This window comes from Falco biarmicus, chromosome 19 (genome assembly GCF_023638135.1).
Source record: "Falco biarmicus isolate bFalBia1 chromosome 19, bFalBia1.pri, whole genome shotgun sequence".
Lineage (NCBI taxonomy): Eukaryota > Metazoa > Chordata > Aves > Falconiformes > Falconidae > Falco > Falco biarmicus.
In genome coordinates, this window is record NC_079306.1 from 4,917,787 (window position 1) to 4,932,803 (window position 15,017).

The 15,017-nt window shown below is 56.3% G+C and overlaps 1 protein-coding gene across 3 annotated transcripts in view; it reads left to right on the top strand.

The window, feature by feature from the left end:
• Positions 1-13,337, top strand: part of OTUD7B (OTU deubiquitinase 7B) — a 33,923-nt gene extending 20,586 nt beyond the window's left edge. For all 3 annotated transcript variants that reach the window (XM_056322221.1, XM_056322222.1, XM_056322223.1), the window contains 8 exons: positions 2,789-2,890; positions 3,677-3,804; positions 5,316-5,428; positions 6,095-6,222; positions 6,870-7,019; positions 7,645-7,759; positions 8,554-8,638; positions 10,526-13,337. In XM_056322221.1, coding sequence (XP_056178196.1) covers positions 2,789-2,890; positions 3,677-3,804; positions 5,316-5,428; positions 6,095-6,222; positions 6,870-7,019; positions 7,645-7,759; positions 8,554-8,638; positions 10,526-11,818 — 2,114 coding nt within the window. In that variant the 3' untranslated portion in view covers positions 11,819-13,337. The remainder of the gene's footprint in view (positions 1-2,788; positions 2,891-3,676; positions 3,805-5,315; positions 5,429-6,094; positions 6,223-6,869; positions 7,020-7,644; positions 7,760-8,553; positions 8,639-10,525) is intronic.
• Positions 13,338-15,017: the final 1,680 nt, after the last annotated feature.

Genomic DNA, 15,017 nt, shown 5'->3' on the forward strand with positions numbered 1-15,017 from the left:
TACACGTACCCCGCTCTGCCTTCCCAACCTGCGCATATTTTCAGCCCTAAGTCATCGGCCGCGCCGGTTCCCTCCACGGGAGAGACGAGCTCGCGTCTGGCTCCGCTCGCTGCCAGAGGTGGGCGAAGCCTTCTGCAAAGGACCGCTGCCCGTGCGCAGGGCTGCTGCTGCGCTGCCGGCGGCCTCTCCGCTGTCATCCTCGCCGGCGAGACGCGCGCTGCCGGTGGTCACAGCCACGGCGGGGTTGCTTGGAAGCCTGCGATTCCCGTCCTTCCCAAAACATGGGGCCAAGCAGCTGCCCGTGTGTAAAGACACTAAAGAAGCTCTTGTTGCTGCCAGATCCCAAAACAGAAATATTTTCTGCACGTGTTTCCGACAAAGAGGTGGGCTCTGGATGAAGTAAGGAGGCTACAGATGAATTATTTCGTTTTAGACAGATGCAATGAGCCTGCTCCAGCACAGGTGCCGCTTTTTCTAGCCACGCTCCTTTTTTTGGGGTCTCTTTTTGTAGCCCACTTGCAGGTGGCAAGCCTGCTCCCCCTCCCCCAGCGGTGATTCCGGGGGGGAAGGACCCCCTCGGTCCACAGGCACGGCACAGGGGTGGTGGTGGTGGATCTGTCACATCATCCTCGGGAGCGGGAGGCCAGGTCATCCCTGGGAACGCTGCCTTCGTCACGCGAGGAGGATGACGGCGGCGTTACGGCGCTGGGTTCCCTGCTAGCCTTAGGAGAGCCATGGGGGTTTGCCATGAGTCAGTCCTCATCTTCAGGCCGGCAGGAGCGCTGGCTTTGTGCCTTCCCAGCGCCGTGACCTATTTAGGTGGTTTCTGGTAGAAGAAACGACGGTATTTTCCCAAACGTGCACCTTTTGCGTGCAGGTTCCTGAGCTCGAATAGATGTTTGGTAGCAAAACCAGCCGTGGAACAGAACTGGACCCCGTAAGAGCGTGGTGCTGGGTGCAGGGGAAGCCTCTTGCTGCCGGCAGACTCCTTCAGTCGCACAGGAGAGATGATGGCAGGACGGTCCCTCGCGCTCTTCCATCCCGTTATCCTTCTCGTAGTGCATTCAGGGCTGACCCCTAACAACCTCATGCAGAGAAATGTGTTGTTTTAAATACTTCCATGGGGCCTCTTGGCCTTTCCACCGCCTTGAGAGGAGCCAAACATTTGGAGAAGGCTTTGGGGAATGCGGTTTCTTTCGAGAGGTTTTCTCTTGCGTAACTGGAAAGCTGTACAAATCGCGGGGGGCGGCGCACACGGTGCAGCATCGACCGCACGCCGCTGACTGAAATGCCTCCCCCAGGTGCGTCCCCTGCGGCTCGGACCCGGCTCAGCTCAGCAGAAGGTCGCACAACCAGGGATGCAGACACCCCCGACCCACCCCCCGCGTGGAAAAGAGCAGGGAATTCTCCGGGAGCGACGTGAAAGGGGTGAAGCGGCGGCGGCGCGGCGCTGCCGTTGGTGGGACGCTGGTTTGCTGCCCCGTTTGCTCCTCTGGCCCCGCGCCACGTGGCGCAGGCTCGCGGCTTCGCCGTGCCAGGAGCTGTATCGAGGGAAAATAGCCGGCTTTTCCGAGCAGAGCTATTGTCCCGGGGCTGCGTCCTCAACGCTTTTCAACTCCAACGGGTTCCTTTCCCGATGCCGAGAAAAGACATTACCCCGGTGCCTGGCGTTGCAGTCAGCTCTGCTTTTTTTTATTTTTTCCTGTGTTTATCGGTGTTTAAACCTCAGGTTTCCGTATTTAGCTCTTCCACAGCTGCTGTCGCTGAGGTTGTGCAAACAATTTCAAGAAATCCTGTGGTTGAGCAGGGACCATGCTGGGATTTGTTGGAAACGCTGGGGAAAAGGGCCGGGTTTCTGCAAGAGCAAGTGAAATGCAACACGTCGGAAGCCTGGACGGCACCAACCAGCCAACGCAGCTGCCTGTTGCACAGGATCTGCAGCAGAAAAGCTACTGGAAAAAAAGAAAATCAGGAGCCAAAACTCATCAGCACTGGGTTTTTTGAGGGCACGGGCTGGGCTGTGAGTTCAAAGTCCAAATTCAGCCCAACTTTGTCTCCTTGATAAATGTTTAACCTCCGGTCATGCTGTGCTGGACCGCAGCCTGCGTGTTAATTTTTTTCCCAGCTTCTATTTTTAGATGCTCTTCGCTCGAATGACGGCGAGGGCCTTATATTACCAAAAAGCTGCCGGTTTTACAGGGCGTAAAGCACCGTCGGTTTGTGTTTGCGTTGCTAAAGCTGCCAGGATCGGCCAAAATCCCCGAGAATTGTACCTTGGGAGAAGGGGCCGTGGTGGGGTGGTTTAAATAGGAGCGATTTGGTTACAAGAAGAAACAAAAAGCCGTTATGAACTCAGGCACTGTTGGTGCCGAGCACTTGAAAAGTGTTTTCAGCCTGGTGATGGGGTTTGGGGTTTTTTTGAAATAATAACAATTTATTTTGAAATAAGTAGGGAGGAGGACGCGGGGCTTGGGTTCAAGTCCTGGCTGGGCTGGCTCCTGTTTCTAATTAATTCTAATTTACATGACCTTGAGTTCAGCCCAGCGGTTTCCTCATCTCCCCACAAGGTTTTGCAGCTCCACTCTCCCCTTTTTGGTGCTTTATCGCCGTCCTGGCTCCATCCTCCCTCCAGCCAGGCGGTGGGTACCGAGCGGCTCCTCTCGCCAGGCGCTCCCCGGGAGATGGGAAGCGGATTTCCATCCTCAGCGGCGTTTTCGGAGGGGGTGAACGCCCCGGTCCCACGTGGTGTCCCGGGCCCCATTCTCACGCTCTCCAACATTTCCCGCAGGTCGGCTGAACTGGTGGGCGAACGTGGATCCCAGTTGCCAGCGGCTGCTTCCACTGGCCACCACCGGTGACGGGAACTGCCTGCTCCACGCCGCCTCCCTGGGTAAGAGCCGGGCTGGGGTCAGGGCGAAACGAGGGCGCTGTGGGGTGGAGGTGGCTCTGCGGAGAGGAGAGCCCAGGACCACCCTGGGGGGAGCAGGATGCATCCATTCCCATGGGAAACCGGGATGCTGCCGCTCATCCTGGCCACGGCAGCAGTAGGTGCGAGCGGTCAGGCTCTGTGGGAGAGGAACGGGTGGAAGGGAACAGGCTGCCAGTGGCTTGTGTCCTTCTAAAATCCCTCTCCCCATCCATTTGGCAAGTTTCCCTGTATTTCTGACGGAAACGTGAAATAACGGAGCCGCCCCTTCCCTCCTCTCGCACATTGGAGCCCCGAGAGCCCGGGTTTCTCTCCGGCTACTTCATCCTGTCAAGTGTGACCGTAGTAAATTTTTGGAGGTTTCCAGGCTTCTAAATCAGCGGGGTTGGGTGTTTCCTTCGTGTTTGTTATTCCAGACCGCGGTCTCGTTTTGCCCAGCCTTGCTTTCCCCTCAGACGGTGGTGTAAGGGAGCCCAGGATGTCAGGAACAAATATTTTATTGCATCCTTGAGATGCCGTAGAGTCGAAAGCAGGGTGGGGGGCGGCATCTCTGCTTGGCTGCCTGAGCACACTGGAAAATGCAGGCTTTGAACCAGGAGATGGAGAAATTTGTATTTCTCTGCCTCAGTTTCCCCGTTTTCCCGCTTCCCCCGGTTCGTGGCGGGTCGCCGGACCTCGGCGGATGGATGGAGCAATGCCGGTGCCGGCTGCGGCTCATCCTCCACCGCTGTCCCTCTCTCCCCCGCGCAGGTATGTGGGGTTTCCACGACCGAGATCTCATGCTTCGCAAATCCCTTTACACCCTGATGGATAAAGGCGTGGAGAGGGAAGCCCTGAAGCGGAGGTGGCGCTGGCAGCAGACACAGCAGAACAAGGAGGTAGGAGCTGGACCAGACACAGAGGGGGGAGGTCGGGATAAAATATCCCGTGGGGCTGGGAGGTGCTTCCTATCACGATAAATTGGAATTTCGGGCACCCCCCTTGGCTTGCGATGCTTGGCCGCGCCACAGGGAGACATGTGCTCCGATCTCAGCTGTGGCAAAATTCCCTTTTTGACAATGTAGGAAAATTATTAGAACCACGTGATGTCCAGGATTGATGGAAAATATTGACGGGATGCGATGGCCGTGCTGGGTGTTGAGCGATGCTGCAGCATCGGTCGCTCCAGCAGGAAAGGTGCATTGCAGCAGAGCAAAATCCTCCACCAAAAAAACAAAAAAAAACAAAAAAAACCCGAAAAAAAAAAAAGGGAGGAAATTCAGGAACTTATCACATCGAGGTGCTTTTGGAAATGGGGTGAACGTTTGTTTCCACCTGATGCTGAAGGATGGTGTTTACTCTCCAGCTTCCTTTTTATTTTTGGAAGGGCACAAAAAAAAAAATATCGGTATTTCCCGGGTTGAAGCAGAGTCGTTAATAAATACTCAGCGATTTTAGTGCCGTTAAAAGCAGCTTTTATGCAGCTCTTTCAACTGCCGGCTCCAGAATTAGGAGCACCGTGACCCGCAGATTTTAAAAGGACTGGAAAATCCCGGAGGGGTGGGATGTGGTGGGGTCGTGGTTGTGGTCCTCAGCGCGGGCGGTAGGTGCGGGCTGCGCAGTATTCTCGCCGCTTCGCTACGTGAGCTTTAGAGCAGTGATGACAGGATTCAGCCGACGGCGTCAGCGGGAGCGGAGCAATCGAATTAATACCTAGAACAAAGCGGAGAGCCGAGCGTCGGGCGCTTCTACTGTGTGGCTGGAGCGGCCGTCTGGGCAGCTTTGAGGACTCGGGGTGTTGCATCCAGATGCTGGAGCTGCCGTTGGGGGGAAAAAGATCCTTTTGAATGGATTCATTTATCGGGGAGAATTTATTTGGGGGAAATTCCACCGGGAAAGGAGGAGGAAGGGACGTTTTGCAACTGTAATGTGAGGGTGCACGAGTAAACCGTGGCTTCGCCGTGTTTTGAGATACCGAATCAACCCTCAAATTGAGTATTTATGGACGCTCTGGTGTCGTCTGTCGCTTTTTGAAGGGAAATAAATTCTGTATTTTAGCTAATCCAATTATCCGTCCCGCTGCTTGTTGCCAATAGGTCGTGTCCTCATTAATACGGGAAGGATTTAGTGGAAGAGGAAAGGTTTCCTCGCATTCCGTGGGTTGCAGTGTTGCCTTCCACCCCGCAGAAAGGCAGATTTTCATTTAGGCAAATTATCTTCCCGGCTGGCTGGGGAACGCGGATTTGGAAACGTGCGCTTTTTTGCATAACAAATTGATGATTTTTGCATAAATCCTTAGAGAAAAATTGTGGCTGCCTGTATAAAACCGCACGGCGGAGATTGGAAAATATTTACTTGGATGATTTAGGGTTGTTTTGGGCTTTTTTTTTTTTCCATTTTTTTTTCCCAGTCTGGTCTCGTCTACACCGAAGAGGAGTGGCAGAAGGAGTGGAACGAGCTGATCAAGCTGGCATCCAGCGAGCCTCGCGTGCACTACGGCACCAACGGCGGCGGCTGCGGGGGGTACGTGGAGGGGACCGCGCTGAAAAGTAATACGGGAGGATACAAAACACAGCCAAGACATTCCTGGGCTCATTCCCAATGAGGGGGCTGGGGGTTGCTGCTTTGCTCCTGTCCAGGGGGGGTTGCAGGGGAAGGGTGAAGGATGCTGAGAGCGAGATGCCCGTGGAGCATCGCGGGAAGCGGCAGCGATAGAGGGAATAGAAACCTAATCCTTGCGCCCGGCGCGGCACCCTGGTAGCTCCAACGTGGGAGGGAGAAAAGCTGAGGGTGTCTGCCCTGCTCGCTCCATATTTCAGGGGTTTGATCGCCGCAGCCGCCCCGGACAAATACCACGTGCGAAAATACTGGAAAATACTTGGATTTACACATCCGAGGCTCTTTAGGTAGGAGCCTCCAGGAGTGCCGCGCAGTATTCCCTGGGTACAGATCCGTGCTGTGGCATAGGACATTTTTTCAGATTTCTATCTAAAATCTCCAAATTAGACGTAGTTTGATTAGTAATCAAACATAACGCTGTTCCTATAATCTGCCTCTGCGCGGCTGCCTACAAAAACCTCATTTTGTGCTTTTTTTAAAAGCAACGGTTCAATGTTCCCAAGGGTTGAAAAAATTAATTTCTTGTTTCCCCAACAGTGTTGAAAAAATTAATTTCTTGTTTCCCAACAGCGTTGAAAGCTCAGAGGAGCCGGTGTACGAGAGCCTGGAGGAGTTCCACGTCTTTGTCCTCGCCCACGTGCTGAAGCGACCCATCGTGGTGGTGGCGGACACGATGCTGCGGGACTCGGGGGGAGAAGGCAAGAGCCGCCCGCGCGGTTTCCCGGTCCCGGGGGGTGGTGCAGGCTCCCACCCCACATTTCACGGGGTCTTTTTGCTCGGTGGAGCCGGATTTTGAATGAGGGGCAGAGCGTGGGGCGCGGGGGGGGCTGCGGGTGACCCCCATGGAGGGCTCAGCACCCCAGCCTGACCTCGTGCTCTTCCAAAGAGCATCTGCCCGACGCTCGGGGCTTTTCCCGACCTTTTTTGCCCCCACACGTGCGTGTAGAGAGGGGAAATTCCATCCCTGCCTGTCATCTGTTCCATGAACCGACTTAATTTCCCATCAAAATATTTGATTCCGTTACCGTCGTTCTGCGTGCGCGAAATTTGAAGTTGCCTTGCGGAAGAGCGAAGAAGGGTGGTTTGTTTTTTTTTTGTAGAAAATAGTTTTTATTTTTGTAGAAACTATAGAAAATAGTTTCATTTTGCAGCTGCCTTCTTCCTGGTGGAAAATAGATGTCTCTTTTGGGTTGTGGTTTCTTTTTTTAGCCTCCCTTGAGCCGGCAGGTAATTGCAGGGGAAAACCTTGAATGAAGCAAATGGCTCGTTCTGGAGCAGTTTCAGTATCAACAATTTGTAATTTTTTAAGCTGTTATGAAAACTAACCACCCCGCTTCCCTTCCAGCCTTTGCCCCTATTCCCTTTGGAGGGATCTACCTTCCCCTGGAGGTACCAGCCAACAAATGCCACCGTTCTCCGCTGGTCCTGGCGTACGACCAAGCCCATTTCTCTGCCCTGGTGTCCATGGAGCAGAAGGAAACCACGAAAGATCAAGGTGGGTGATAAGGGAGATCGGTGTCGTGTCAGCGCGATGCAGCTGGGGGGTCCTGGGGATGGGCAGGGACCCAGGCAAGGGCTGGAGCCCCTCTGCTGTGCGGCCAGGCTGGGGTGGGGGGCTCAGCCCGGAGGGGAGGGGGCGCCGGGGGGACCTTATCCCGGCGCGGGGGACGAGGGGGACGGTTTGAACTGAAAAGGGGAGATTCAGGCTGGGGGTGAAGAAGGAATTTGTTGCGCCGAGGGTGGTGGGACCCCGGCAGGGGCTGCCCGGAGAGGCGGTGGGTGCCCCGTCCCTGGGGACACTCCAGTTCAAGCGGGACAGGGCTCTGAGCACCCGCTGTAGCGGGAGGTGTCCCAGCCCAGGGCATGGGGGGCGCTGGGTGGTCTTTAGGGTCCTTCCCCACCCAAACCACCCGGCGATGCTGTGCTGATTCCATGACCCCAACCCTTGGCAGCCGCCGCGTGTGACGTGCTTGGTGGGCAGGTTTGTCCTTCCAGGCATCACGGGTGGGCTTTGTGCCCCGTCACGGGTGGGCTGTCCGCCCCGTCACGGGTGGGCTTTGTGCCCCGTCACGGGTGGGCTGTCCACCCCATCACGGGTGGGCTTTCTGTCCCTCCTGCAGCCGTGATCCCCCTGACGGACTCGGAGCACAAGCTGCTCCCCGTGCACTTCGCCGTGGATCCGGGGAAGGACTGGCAGTGGGGGAAGGACGACAGCGACAACGTCAAGCTGGCCAGGTTGGTTGTCCACGGACCGGCGCGGCTGTCGCGTTTACACCACGGATGGGTGGGTTTTTCCATCCCTCTGGCCCCACTCAAAGCTGACGGACCTCCCTGCAACTGGGAGGACTGGGAGGGCAGCTGGCGCTCCACCACCCTTCCTAACTCTGCCGGGGATTACGGGCAAGCCATGCCACGGCGTGGGAGCCGCGAGTTTCCCATCACCCAGCCAAACGTAGTGACCTGTGCATCTGACTTTGGGCCAGGAAATCTAGAAAGTTCCGAGACCAAAGCATTAAAATTCAGCATGGCTTTTACCCCTGCGGTGTCTCATTTTTGAGGGGTTTGGAGCCGGTCAAAAAGACTCTGTCCCTTTGTTTTTAGTGGAACAAATGATTTTTACCCATGGAAATTTTTGAGAAAACATCTTTCTTTACTTTTCTCTGAAGTTGTTTTTGTGGGGAGGAGAATCATTTTGAAACTGGCTCGATTTAGATCTGTGACATCTGCTTTTTTGTTATTTATCTCGTGTTATCGGTAAGATCATTCTTTGAGTTGGGTTTAATCTGTAGCAAGCTTGATTTTTGACCTTCAGGAATCTTAATTATCCATTGAGCTTTTAACCGAAAGCTTTGGAGATTGCAAAAATGTCCCCTTTGGTCTCACTGTTACAACCTGCTGTGTTCAAACATCATTTTTAACAGAAAGACAACGGGCAAATAGCTGTAAATACAGAGCGGAGAACCTGTTATTAAAATGAAACTTGAACTCACTTTTTTTGTCGTTGTTGTTATCCTGGTTTTAAATTCTAGTGTGACGTTATCGCTGGAAGCGAAGCTGCACTTGCTGCACAGCTACATGAATGTGAAATGGATCACGTTGCCTTGTGACACGCAGGTAAAGAGACGGGGGGGTATCTTATTAACTCCTGAATTATTGAAACCCCCTTTCTGGAGGGCAGCCGGCGTCCCCCCGCTGTCCTGCCCTTCCCGTGGGACCGGCTGTGCCGCAGGAATCGCGGCTCACGCTGCTCTGGGCAGATAACCCACTCGGGTTTTGTGGGTGCCCCTTTTTTCCTGGAGTTTTTTATCCCCATTTTCACTCCCCTTGCCCACGCGAAGCGCAGCCCCCGTGCCCCCCGTGGGGGCTGGCAGCCAGGTGATGCTGCTGCCTCCCCCGCAAACCTGGACCCCGGGTTTACAGCCACCGGGAGCTGCCTTGAGATGTACAGTTTTCCCAGGACCTTTCCTCAGCAGGAAAATTCCCATCCGCTTCCCAAATCTCCGTGGGTGGTGCTTTGGGGGATGGTGGGGGCTGCTGGACAGCACAGGGGGGCTGGGGGGGGGCTGTCCCTCTTCTGAGGGGAGTTGGTTTGGTCTGTCTGAGACTCTCTGATGCTCGCAGCTGCTTTGCTGAAAAATCCCGGCATCTGTCCCCATCCCAGCCCGACTGGGGATGCAGGAGATGGGGGATGCAGTGACCCCAGGGGGGGGCAGAGGATGCCGTGACCCCAGGGGGATGCAGTGACCCCAGGGGGGGCAGAGGATGCCGTGACCCCAGGGGGACGGGGGATGCCGTGACCCCAGGGGGATGCCGTGACCCCAGGGGGGCAGAGGATGCCGTGACCCCAGGGGGACGGAGGATGCCGTGACCCCAGGGGGATGGAGGATGCAGTGACCCCAGGGGGACGGAGGATGCCGTGACCCCAGGGGGACGGAGGATGCCGTGACCCCAGGGGGACGGGGGATGCCGTGACCCCAGGGGGACGGAGGATGCCGTGACCCCAGGGGGATGCCGTGACCCCAGGGGGGGCAGAGGATGCCGTGACCCCAGGGGGACGGGGCATGCCGTGACCCCAGGGGGACAGAGGATGCCGTGACCCCAGGGGGACGGAGGATGCTGTGACCCCAGGGGGACAGAGGATGCCGTGACCCCAGGGGGATGGAGGATGCCGTGACCCCAGGGGGACGGAGGATGCCGTGACCCCAGGGGGATGGAGGATGCTGTGACCCCAGGGGGATGCCGTGACCCCAGGGGGATGGAGGATGCCGTGACCCCAGGGGGATGGGGGATGCCGTGACCCCAGGGGGACGGAGGATGCTGTGACCCCAGGGGGACAGAGGATGCCGTGACCCCAGGGGGACGGAGGATGCCGTGACCCCAGGGGGATGGAGGATGCTGTGACCCCAGGGGGATGCCGTGACCCCAGGGGGACAGAGGATGCCGTGACCCCAGGGGGATGGGGGATGCTGTGACCCCAGGGGGACAGAGGATGCCGTGACCCCAGGGGGATGCAGTGACCCCAGGGGGGGCAGAGGATGCCGTGACCCCAGGGGGATGGAGGATGCCGTGACCCCAGGGGGACGGAGGATGCCGTGACCCCAGGGGGATGGAGGATGCTGTGACCCCAGGGGGATGCTGTGACCCCAGGGGGACAGAGGATGCCGTGACCCCAGGGGGATGGAGGATGCTGTGACCCTAGGGGGATGGGGGATGCCGTGACCCCAGGGGGTTGAAGGATGCCGTGACCCCAGGGAGACGGGTGCCCGCTGCACTCTTGGGTGACCAGAGTGGGGATTTTTTGGTGCCCCCTCCTCGTTTTCCAGCTTTTCCCATGAAACCTCCAGCGAGGTCAGACCGTTGCAGACCTGCATGTGACGCTGAGGGTCGTTCAAACACTGTCCCCTCCGTTCCCTGAGCAAGCGCCGCCACCTCTGTTTCAGCCTGAAAACTCTGATCCAAGGAATTTCCTGGACTTTGTGTTTATTTTTTCTTTCTCTCTAGGCGCCTCTGGCCCAGCCGGAATCCCCTACAGCCTCCGCGGGCGACGATGCTCGTTCAGCTGTGGAGTCGGGCGAGTCGGACAAGGAGTCGGTCTGCAGCAGTTCGGCAAGCAACGGCGGCGGCAGGGCTTGCAAGGACAAAGAGAAACCAAAGAAAGACCGAGAAAAAGAGAAGGAAAAAGATAAAAAACGGGCAGACTCGGTTGCCAACAAGCTGGGCAGCTTTGGCAAGACTTTGGGAAGCAAGCTAAAAAAGAACATGGGCGGCTTGATGCACCCCAAGACGATGAAGGGAGGCGTGAGCAACGGGCAGGGAGACACCCTGGAGAAGAAGAAGAAAGGATCCTTGAAGTCAAGGAAAGGCAGCAAAGAGGAATCTTCCCAAGGAGACTTGTCAGCTCCTGTGGAGAAGAGCTGCCCAGGTAAAGCACCCCCCGAAAAGCCGTCGGACCCCTACAAGTACAGCAACGACGTCCGGCTGAGCCTGAGCATCCTGCGCGCTGCCATGCAGGGGGAGCGCAAGTTCATCTTCGCCGGCCACCTCAAGACCAGCAACCGGCACCAGTACCAGGAGGAGATGATCCAGAGGTACCTCCTGGATGCCGAGGAACGCTTCCTGGCCGAGCAGAAACAAAAGGAGGTGGAAAAGAAGGCTCTGGGGAGCGCTGCCCCTGCCAAGAAGCCGGAGCCCGAGGCGAGCGCCCACAAGGGCGAGGAAGCGATGCTCGGCCCCGCTTACCCCCCGCCTCCCCCCGCCTACCCCCTCCAGACCCCGGATCTGGCCGTCGGCGCTAAAATAACGGCTTTTCCCTCTGGCTATTCGGGCGTTTTCACCTTTCCCAGACCCTCCCTGGTCAGCGGGGGGGAGGGCTCGCACCCCCCCGGCTACCCAGATGGCCGGCGGCAGGTAGCCGGGGGGTCCTGCCTTCCTCCCTACGCCACCTTACCCCGGCACTGCCCCCAGGCGCGGGCGAACCCCCACCAAAGCAGCCCCCCCCAGCTGGGGAGGTTCTCCCCCACGGACATGGACATCCATCCCAGCCTCCCGGTGGGCTCAGCCTGCCTCCCCCCGCACAGCAACGGCTACAGGGACCCCCCGGAGCAGGACAGCGCGCAGAAAGGGACGTCGGCGGATAAAAATAAAAGCCGGCTGCTTTATAACGTGCAGCAGACCAAATGCAAGCAGCCGAACTGCAGTTTTTATGGACATCCAGAAACTGGGAATTTCTGCTCCTGCTGTTACAAGGAGGAGCTGAAGCGCAAGGAGCGGGAGGCTGTGGGGCACAGGTTCTGAGCGCTGCCCCCGGCGCCCACCTTGGGACCCCTGAGAGATGGGGAATGCAATAATATTGGGGTTTTGTTGTTTTTTGTTGTTAAACATCCCCCCTCCACCCTCCTTTCCCTGCCTGTGGAAGGAGGGGAGCGGGCCGGAGGGCTGAGAAATGGGGGTTTGGCTGAGGTGATGGAGGCGATGCGGGGAAAGGGGGGGCGGGGGGAGGCAAAGCAGCCCCCCGCTCCCAGAGCCGCTGCCGGAGGGAGGAGGATGCTTTTAAGAGGCTTCTTCAGGCGAGGGGCGAGCAGGATTAGCAGAGGCCGTGCTTGGGTTGGAGTACGGGGTGGAAAAGTTGGGGGAGGGGGGAATCCTTCAAAATGATCCAATAAACCAGACCAAAGCTTTCGGAGAGGGGGGGCAGGGGGAGCAGCCCCCCCCCACCGGGTCCTTCCAGCCGGATTCTGCCGTCACTAACCGCTCCGAATCGAGCGAGTTCAGTTTGAACGTCCCAAACCTTTGAATCGCGACATTATTTATGGTTTGAACCCCGGTTTTATTTTATATTTCTTCTTTTTTTTTTTTTTTTTTTTTTTTTTTTGCTGGTACTGAGCGAAACTTCATTGGAATTGGACTTGGAATTGGGACATTATCGGGATTTTGGTTATTTTTTTTTCGGTTGAATCATCGGAGCCTGGCTCCGTCGGATGTTGCTGAGCCGTTGTCAGCAGCGGGCTCAGGGCTCTAACCCGGTTGGGGTTTTTAAAATATTATTTTGAAACTTTCTTGGGGGTGGGAGGGAGACGGGGGGGGGCGGTCACAGTGCTCGAGTGGTTTGGAGGGGTTTTTTTGTTTTTTTTCCTGCAGAAGTATGTGCAAAAACCCTTCTGGTCGCGGGGCGGTCGACCCGACTTAGTAAGAAGGGAGAGAAGCGAGGTCAGTGTCTCCAGCCAGCAATAACCGTCGGCGCGGGCAGGTAGCGCGGACACGGAGCATCCCGCGGCACCGGGAGGTCAATCCGGCCGCCCGCATCCCTCCGGAGCCGCGCGCCCCCAGCCATAATTCTTTTTTTTTTTTTTTTTTTTCTACTTGAGCAAAGCTACTGCCGTACTACCTCCGTTCTGCTGAATCGAATTAACTCGGCTCCATTTTGCTGAGCCACGTAACCGACCTTAGGCTGAGGAATATTCAACGATATTTTTTTGGATAATAGGGCTAAAGAGCGAGACGTTAATTAAAAAAAAAAAAAAAAAAAACACGAACCCGTAACTAACTTGATGCGATGTGGTCCATGACGTTCCCTTCTCCCCCCGCATCCCAGCCCCTGCGGCGTCAGATGCGCCGTACGCTCCCCTTCACGTCTTGCAGGGTGGGTTTAACTTTAGCACTGCAATGTTTGCACAGATTTATTATTTTTATTCTAATTTTTTTTTTTTTTCGTAACTACAGCTCCCAAACCGGACTCGATCCTGTATAGAGCAAGGTTCAGCGTTTTACCACGTGAAAATAAAACATGAGTTATTACCGAGAATTCAAAGCTTTACACCATTCCCTCATTATTTTATTTTATTTTGTTTTATTTTTGGTTTTTCAGAAGGCATACAACTATGCAATCCCTTCCTGTCCGATCCTGCCCGCTGCCCTTCCCGGGGAGAAGGGATGCGATCCGGGCGGAGGCGGTGGAAGTGTACTTAACCCCGGAGCATCACCCGAAGCCTTACTACACCGCTACCTAAGGCTTGGTTCTAGCATACCACAACATACATAATTTAAGGTATATCTAAAACCCCCACAAATCCAGGTCGTTTTCCAGAGGTGGGGCCGGTGTGATGCTGAGGGCTCAGGTCAAGCCAGGGAAGATGCTTGTCGGTGACGGTCCCGGTGATGGTGTCACCAGTTGAAGCTCCCAAGGGCTTTTGCACCCCGGGGTGGGCACCAGCGCCCGGAGGTGACGCGCAGGGTGGCTCATCCTCATCTCGGAGCAAACAGCGAGGAAATCATCCCCCGACCCGCAGCCGTTCTGGCGTGCTTGAACCCAGAGCTGGGACATGCGGCACCCAGGGGGGTTCTCACCACGGTTACCCCGCACCATCGCCCGGCTCCCCCCGCTATTAACCTAAAATCTTGAAAAAGCCAACAAAACCCGGCTGCAGCGGGGCGCTTGGCTCACAGACCCGTTCCAACCGTTTCGTTTTTCCGTAACGGGAGCGGCGGCGTTACTGCGGTTTGGGGAGCATCCTCCCACGGCGGCAGCAGGGGCTTGGGGTGCTCTGTGCCCCCCAGCACCGACGGCGGGAGGCGAAGGGCACCGCTCCACCAGTGGCTCCTGGGATCTGGGGGAGGAATTTCTCCCCGTTTTGGTGGCCCTCATCCTGCCGCGGCGCGGGAGCTGGGGGATGCTGGAGGTTGGGGGTGACCTGCTGGCTCGGGGGGGGGGGGGGTCCATCCTGGCGCTCCAGGCGGGAAGTGAGGGGCTGCCGGGAATCCCGGCCACCGGAGCAGCTGAGGCATAGGGGAGCTTCGCTTTGATCTTGTGAAGGCGACGGAATCCTGTGGGATATTGTTTTGGGGGGGGAAAAAGAAAAAACAGGGAATGCCCAGCAGCAGGTATCCCTTCCGTGCATCCTAGAGGAAACTCCTCTCGGATCCCTTCTCGGCAGGGATGCCGTCACCCCAATTCCTCTGCCAGGTTTTCTTGTCGTTGGTAGAATCTGTAGCTTTTTGAAAAATCCAAACTGGAGGGGTGGGGGGAGACCCCCGACCTCCAGGCAATGAGGAGGAACCTTCGAGGGGTGTTTTCCCAGAGCCAGGAGGCCCCGCGATTCCAGACCCACGAAGGATTTTTTCAGGTCATTTTTGTTTCCTTTATGGTGAAACTAATTGTTATAATAATTTTAATTTTTTTTTTCCTTTTTTTAAGGGACTATTAAATACAAATTATATTTATTGAAAGATACCGACCATCCACCAGCTCCTATTCATCAGCGCGCGGAAGTTTTCGGGATGCGGGACTGGATATTTTTCCAGCACCGATATTTTTATATTTTTTGGGGGGGGAGACGGGGAACAAGAAGGACTCTCACTCCAAAGCACCTTTCAGGGAGGCAAAGCACCAATCCTGCCCCCAGGAGGGGTTTTCTCCCATGGGGATGCTGCGACTTCAACCCGAGGGCTTAAACTAAGTGCACTTAATGGTGTCGTGGGCAGAAGCGTTGCTGCTGGG